General features: G+C 32.9%; 1 protein-coding gene across 1 annotated transcript; it reads right to left on the reverse strand.

Moving 5' to 3' along the window:
• Positions 1-2,037: 2,037 nt before the first annotated feature.
• On the reverse strand, positions 2,038-5,097 carry LOC121223785 (uncharacterized). The gene is made up of 2 exons (XM_041106227.1): positions 3,267-5,097; positions 2,038-2,851 (listed from the first exon to the last, which is right to left on the reverse strand). The coding sequence occupies exons 1-2, from the start codon at positions 3,928-3,930 to the stop codon at positions 2,301-2,303; spliced, it is 1,215 nt and encodes a 404-aa protein (XP_040962161.1). The 5' UTR covers positions 3,931-5,097; the 3' UTR covers positions 2,038-2,300.
• Between the last annotated feature and the right edge of the window lie 3,186 nt (positions 5,098-8,283).

Here is an 8,283-nt window from a genome sequence, read left to right on the forward strand (position 1 = left end):
CTGTAGCAAATGTCTATTTTCATAATTAATTTGTTTTCCATTTTTTTCATAATTAATTATTTTTTATATTATTTAGGTAAAAAAATCCTCAATTTTAACTTCTCTTTCTATTCATGGGTACAAATATTTCTAGAGTGAATTTTAAATTAAAAGAAATTTTGTTGTAAGAAAGTTACAACTTATATACATAAATTAATAGGTATTTGTAGTAAAAATTAATAACCAAAAGTAATAATGAATAACAAATTAATTGAAAAATTCAATGTAATTAAAAATTCTATATTAAATAAAAGAAATTGAAATTTTAGATTCAAGGAATTATTATGAATTCATCAACTTATAATTTCAATGTTAGATAATTGAAAAAGTCAATGGAATTAGAATTTCAACATTAAATAAAGAAACTGAAATTTTGATTGGCGTTTAATGAAAATAATCAAAGAATTATGTGTAATTTAGTATGTAATCATAAAAATATAAAATATATCCAATTAAGAATTCTAAAAATCATTAAAAATATTAGAAAAAAATTTAAAATGAACTAATTAAATTAAAATATAATATTTTATCTAGATTAAAAAAAGTTTGTGTTTTAAAAAAAATTCTGAAATTATTTCAAAAGAATAATAGCATTCACATCCTTAAAAAAATATAATAGCATTCAATGGGAGGGGATTAGAATGTCACAAAATTTTGTGAGAATTAAAAGTATTGTAATTTGATAAAAGGAAATAGTTAATAAGTAAAAAACATTTAAAATGAAGGGTAAATTACACCCATGGTCACTTTTGTTTACTTCAGGTTACGTTTTCGTCACTTATGTTTGAAATGTTACGTTTTAGTCACTTATGTTATCGTGTTGTAACATTTTAGTCATTGAGCCATTAATTGTCGTTAACGGTATAACGGTAAGCTAATGTGGCACATTAAATCATCATTTCAAACAAAAAAATTAGGTTAAATTATACAATTGGTCCCTATATTTTTTTCCTTTTGAGCAATTTAATTTTTTCTTTTATGTTCTTTTAACTTTCTTTTTTTTTCATTATTTTCCATTCTCTTCTGCTTCTCCCTCTATTTTCCTACCTCCTCCATTTCTTTTAACATATCAAGAAGTCGAATTGGCAGTGAAGAAAAAAGCATGGTATGGGTTTATGGGTTTTGGTTATAGGCAATGATAGTTTTCGACTTCCTACTTATTTCTTTACTGCCAATTCGACTTCGTTATATGTTAAAAGAAATGGAGAAGGTAAGAAAATAGAGGGAGAAACATAAGATAATGGAAATTAAAGAAAAAAAATTAAAGAACAAAAAAAAAATTAAATTTCTCAAAATGAAAAAATATGGGGATCGGTTGTATAATTTACCCTAAAATTTTTGTTTGAAATGATGATTTAACGTGACACGTCAACTTACCGTTACACCGTTAGTGACAATTAATAGCTCAGTGACTAAAATGTTACAACACGATAACATAAGTGACAAAAACGTAACATTTCAAACATAAGTGACTAAAATATAACATAAGGTAAACAAAAGTGACCATGGGTGTAGTTTACCCTAAAATGAATTAGTTAAAATTTTATTTTAAAAGGCGAAACTAACCTTATGTACTTAAGAAAAAGACCAAGCTTAACCATATTTACTTAAAAAATTAAGAGATGATATTATAAAATTAAATTAAAACAACATTTGTACCCATAGTTATTCTGATGGCTCCAAAAAGAGTTAGTATCATGAGTGAATCAATACCAGCTCAGTTAGAAAATTATATTTATACTATTAATAAAATTTTGATATCACAAGTTAATTAGGTACAAACTCGCGTAAATTAAATTTGTAAAATTTTAAATTTATCATTCAACCAAAATTCTATTTTTTGATATTTTTTATTCATTTCATTGTAATTATTTTAAATGCTTTTGTAATGGTATTCGACAAATTTAAGAAAACTTCCGTTATCAGCACATTCCGAACATGAAACCTCTTCAAAGACCAAAAAAAAAAAATCCTTAGGAAAAAAATTTAAGCAAGCAATTAAGCATACCACGTAACGATTAGTAAAATATATAAAAGAAACCAGTTAAACAAATGACCTAAAATATTCTTGTCAGTTAATAATTGGAGTTAAACCCTTTCGCAAGGAAAGGAAACGACGAGTCTCGTCCATTCAGCTTCGGGAAAAAAAGCTCATTCACAAGTATACACCCATAATTTTCAGCCCTCTGCAACTCCCAAGCTCTAACAAAGTTTAAAGAAAAAAAAAACACTAGAGAGAGCAGACAAAGAATTAGACATGGCTACATTTGTTGTATAGCGGGATGAATCACGGTAATGTGTCTCAGAGGATGCGATACATCACTACCTCCAGCATGCTGCACAAACTCGGCCGGTGAGAATAAGCTTCCATGGCACACACAAATGATGCTCACCTCTGATTTCGTATATCTGTACAGAAAACCGTTTATGGTTTTGCCATCGGGGCCATTGCCCGTCGTCGAAACGCAAGGCATGGTACGAAGGGAAACGATGCCGTCGTGAATAGGAGGAGCTGGAGGCTTGGGAGGTTTTCCCATCTCCCCCTTGTTGGTATCTTTGGTTGAATTGATGGTTTTAATTTCGGGTTTGGGTGGTGCTTTCTTAAGGTTCAATGAAGTGGATTCCACAGATGGCGTCTTTTCGATGCCGCCTTTGCTACATTTGTCCATGCTTTGGGCGGAGTCGTTTTGGTGGGAGGTACAACTTTGTTCAGACCGCCCCTTTTGATTGCTTCCAGCAGAACAATTTATTTGAGTATGTTCGGCCGGTTGACAAGGACTTGTGTTGGTCCCTGATTCACTGCTTCGACCACCTAAATAACACAAGGAAATCGATATTTGGACGACAGAGTATCAAATGTAATTAACACGAAAAAACATGCTGAGAGAAGCAATTTACATTTATTCGAAACCCGAGTTTCATTATTGTTCAATTAATCAATACATTATTCAAAAAACACATTTCTGAAATCAAAATCAAGCAAGCGAACCCTTATTTACATACAAATTAATTACTAGACCCTAACTTTAAGGTTTTAATAGAAATATGAATCAGATTGATAAAAAAAAGTGGGTGATGCAAGCTACGATTTCCATTCTAGGGAGCCACATCAAACAATTCTACTGTATTTTCATGACTCTTCAAAACTTGCATGAATTTGCAGGATTGATATATGAAAGAGAATTAGTGGTACAAGACAAAAAGGAAAACTTGCAAGTATATGTTACCTTGATTAGAAGAGCTTTGAAGATCCGAAACCACAGAGGAACTATACATGGGAGACTCGTTTGATCCAGTTTTCCTATTCCTTTCATCTTTGCTGCTATTCTGCTCAGAATCATATCCATTATTTCCATCATGCACACGACCCGTCTGAAACCCGCCATTCATCGCCACGCCCTTCTCACCCCAACAAGGCACCGTATTTACGCAAGGATAGGGGAAGCCATTGGCGAGTGGCACAAACTGGAGATGAGGGTAGGGACACGGGACCCGCACCGGAAGAACTGGGTACGCCGGCGGATTATTTAGTTCGGTGCTCAGATTAAGGTTTACACCACCAAAAAATTCTTCAACTTTGTTCTTCTTACATTCTCTTTCCTCTGTTACATCGTCGCGGCATCTTGATGGTATTGTTGTCCCTCTTTTCTGCTGCTTCTCTTCTCGTTTCTTCTTCGCTTCTTGTCTCCTTAAAGCTTGAATCTTGCGTTTCATTTGTGGATCAAAAACCAAGTTTTCCCGGAGATCTACAACCGGCACATCATTGGGTTTTGTTTCTTTCTTGATGGGCTTTAATTTCTCGGCTTTTCCAAAGCTTCCTCCGATTGATAATCTCAGCTCCAGCTCAATCTCGTCCTCTCTTAACCCCATAATCCCACTGTTATTTTCCATTTTAAAAAGAGAGAGAGAGAGAGAGTTCAAAAGCACCGTCTTCCGGCTAAAACCTCATGTTACTAATAAAGAAACAATAAATAAAATAAGATAAATGCAAGGGGAAAAAATGTACTGTCTTTTGTACGGGTACTTGCTTTTGTAGACTGTTTGGATTCAGATTTTGTGGGGAGAGAAAAAGGGTAGGGGAAGAGGAAGAGAAGAGGAGAGGAAAGGCCACGTGTCGAGCTGGGAGAAGAGGAGAAAATCGGTTGGTGTTGACACGTAAGAGATTTTTTTGTTAACATATTTAACGGGAGGGTTAAGTAGCATTAAGGCCGGCTTAGCACTAATTTTTTTAAACGTCCTCAAGGGCCTCAAATTAAATCCTCATTGGCTTCCCTTTTTATCCCCCAACAAAGTTAAATTTAGCGGGAAATCGCTGGTTTAGTTATAATCAAGATGAGGATGACACGTGTTCCACGTGCATGAGGAGGTGAGGGACACGCCACGTTTTTTGGCTTGGTGGTGTGAGTTGATGAAACAAAACAGGGGAAGCTTTCTGACACTCTGGCAGATGCTGCCACGTGGGGGAGATCTCGCTGTCCCGAGGATCTCGACCGTATTATTCACTTTACGAATCCCCAGGAATCGGAAAACTACGTCGCGGCTTCTGGGGAATACGAAACGTGTAAAATCTCGTGAGGGTAGAACCGGTTTTCCCTGCGTTACATAATCTATTATGAAGACACGTGGCTGAAGGTTGTCACGTTGTTGCGTATTCGCAGCTTTTGGGACACACGTGGTGAGAGATCTCTCGATAGAAACACCAACACCTGTTCAGCTTAAAAGCGGGTTGGGTTTAAAAAAGCAAGGGGGACGTACGCGGCCAGACGTGGGGCCGGTCTACATTGAAAGTGGAGGAAGTGGGCGCATGAATGCCACGTGGCAATGTCGATGAAGGAGCAGAGCAAATGACAAGCTTTGTGAGAGTGGGAATCTCTTCAGCTAAGAATGAGTTTAGATAGATGATTGGGTGCAGTGCGGTGCGTTTAGTTTACTTTTTGTCTCACGCTATAGTATTGCTATAGTGTTTAATCTCACCGCCACCGCTATTTTAACATTAACTATATGTAAACGTATCGTCTATCTAAACTCACTCTAAGGTATTAAGCTTTCCATACTTGTCTTTCTTTCTTTTTCTTTTTACATGAAAATGCTTACTTTTTTAAATTATAATTTAATTTCATTTTTTATATTTCGTTCCAATTTAAGATTTAATTTATACATATTTTAATTTTGACATAATTTAATATTTCAATTTTTATAATACCATTATTTAGTTTTAAACAGTTAATTCTAATTAAAATGATAAATATAAATTTTTAAGAATTGTTAGCATAGTTAAAATCATTTGTTAAATTTAAGTCTATTACAATGATATTTTTTTGTTACATAGATACTAATTTTTTTTAAAATGTCACACTAATATAAAAAATATTTTAACAATATTACAAATGAATCTAAATTTTTAAATTTGAAAATTAAAAATTCTAAATTCTTAAAAGTAAAATATAAAATTAAAATTTAAATATACAAACACAACAAAAACTTATAAAAAAAGTTATAATATTTAAATTTCACACCATAATTTAATTAAAAGAGAAGTAGTAAATCATACACGAAACATGAAAACCATAATAATTATATAGTATAAGTTCGAAACAAGGGTTTAAATAGGGAGAACAGCTTTGTTGGTATTGTGATGGGACATGTCATCTGACGGAGGAGCAAAATGCTAACACCAACATCGCTTTTTTTTTTTCATTTGACACTAAACACCATATAATATTATAATATTTCCATTAACGATAAATTTTTTAGGGTAATTGGTCACTCAATTTGTAGAATATTTTTATTTTGGTAGTTTAAAATGAAATTTATAAAATTTTGTCATTCAATTTTTAAAGTGTTTTTGTTTTAGTCACTTAAGTATTAGATTTCTAACGATGATTAACTATACACACCACATCATGTTTATACTTTCATTTTGGCCACTTAACTTTCAATTCTTTTCATTTTGGTCACCCAAAAATATTTTTTTAAGTAATGATTAGGGAAAATAAAATCAAGGATTAAAGTAAAAGCAATTGAACTAAAATAATATACAAAATTTGTCAAAATTTCAAAACATCAAAATAAATTAAATAAATTTTTGAAATTTTTATCTATTGAAAATATAAACTGATTTGTTACTATAATATTATAATTAATTAATTTAATCTCATTTTAAAATTTAAAATTGTATTTTATGTAACACCACTAACCCAAATTTGTCGCCGAAACGGGGTTACAAAACATTACAGGAGTTTACAGATCAATGAATCAAACATTTCATATAATATAGCAATCTTATTAGAAATGAATTGAAATCAAACATAATGTCCATTATATGAGCCCTCGGAGCCCAAAATACACGTTAGAAACAAGTCGAGACTAGATCGGGTACTCAAAGAATTTTTTTGAAAACATGAAAATTTTTCAAAGATGCGGGGACACACGCTCGTGTGGCCAGGCCGTGTGACTCACACGGTCAAAAGACACACTCGTGTGGCCAGGTCGTGTGACTCACACGGTCAAGAGACACGCCCATGTCTCAGGCCGTATGAGCATTTGAAATAGGGGCACACGACCGTGTCCCAGCTCGTGTCCATACCCGTGTAACTCTCTGACTTGGGTCACACGACCAAGCAACATGCTCGTGTGCTAGGTCGCGTTGACCATACTGACTTATGCAATTAAAAGATACAGGGGATACATGACCGTGTCACCTGGCCGTGTGTCACACACGGCTAAGACACGCGCCCGTGTCTCTGCCCGTGTGGACATAAATAGGTTATTTCCAAGCCACATTTCTCACCCAATTTAGTACCTATCCAAACACAACAATTTTGCACATAAAAAACATAATAAAACATTTAAAACAAGCCAAAATCATGTCTTAAACATGAAATATTACCCCATACAACCAATATGCCCTTAAGCACCTCAAATAACAATTTAAGAACATGTCAACCAAGTATTTTAAGTTACCCAGATGACCAAATTCATGTATGCATATTTAAACCACATTTTACTTTCTTTCATTCTACCATATGATTCACACATTAAACATGACAAGTCACTAATATATATACATCAAAATATACCAACACAAGCCATTAAAATGACTTGTCTCAACAAAACATTTATATACCAACATTGACCAAAATAACTTATACATGTCATTATATCCGATATTGATTTACTAAAAGTACCAAAAGAGTTAATGGATAGTGTGAAATGGCTTCGACTAGATTCCAACCCGAATAAGCTTTCAAATTACTATAAAATATGGAAAATAACACGGAGTAAGCATTTAAGCTTAGTAAGTTCGTATAATACAGAATTTAACTTACCATTTAATCACATTTAAGGTAAGCATACAAACATATCCAAACCAATTTGGCCAAAAGCCTAAACACATATTCTCAACATGTTTGCCATGTAAATTACATATAAGATCCAACACACATGGATGAATTCATCAAGTAATCACATTTCATGAATTTCATGTATATACCGGTAATAGTTCATATCGAACATCATATAATTTCATAATAGAATTGTGCTCGTTGAATCATTTAGAATATCGTTGGATACACGGGTGGTACACACCGGGTGTACTGAACTATAATTTGTCAATTCATAGTCATATATGCTCATACGAGCTGTAAATGGGAAGCTCTTCCGAGTTGAATAACGGGAAGCTCATGTGAGCTGTATTGTAACACCCCTAACCCGTATCCGTCGCCAAAGTAGGGTTACGAGGCATTACTGAACAAACACAACCATTTTTAAAATCAAACTGATCACAAATATGGAAATTAAATTATTTTTGCATAGCTATTTATAATTTACAATCAAAATCTAATCAACATCGTACTCAAACCTATACATGCCATAAGATTGAGTTCAAATATTTAACAAAATACCAAAAGTAGTCGATAGTGTGATAGACTATGCTGATGATCCCCGAGCTCGTAACGCGTCTCTAAAATCTATAAAAAAACAAATGGGCAAAAACAAACAAAGTAAGCTTTTATAGCTTAGTAAGTCTATAGCATATCTAAATTACATATAAAAGAATCATATAATTCTTAAAAAAATTTTATTGAAATCACAATTATCAATTATAATTACTAATCAAACATTGCTATATTAAGTCATTTGTTTAAATTTTAAAAGGATGTGTATTTATCTAATACACACAAACAGACAAATGTATATACATTTTATGCATATAATCTACAACCATGAATCGCCGAATGCATA

Source organism: Gossypium hirsutum, chromosome D11 (genome assembly GCF_007990345.1).
Source record: "Gossypium hirsutum isolate 1008001.06 chromosome D11, Gossypium_hirsutum_v2.1, whole genome shotgun sequence".
Lineage (NCBI taxonomy): Eukaryota > Viridiplantae > Streptophyta > Magnoliopsida > Malvales > Malvaceae > Gossypium > Gossypium hirsutum.

Bases quoted from the DNA above. Each gene is read 5' to 3' on its own strand.
- LOC121223785 (XM_041106227.1), bottom strand. From the start codon at position 3,930: ATGGAAAATAACAGTGGGATTATGGGGTTAAGAGAGGACGAGATTGAG. The intron at 2,852-3,266 runs GTAACATATACT...TGTGTTATTTAG, and splicing joins TCAAAGCTCTTCTAATCAAG to GTGGTCGAAGCAGTGAATCA.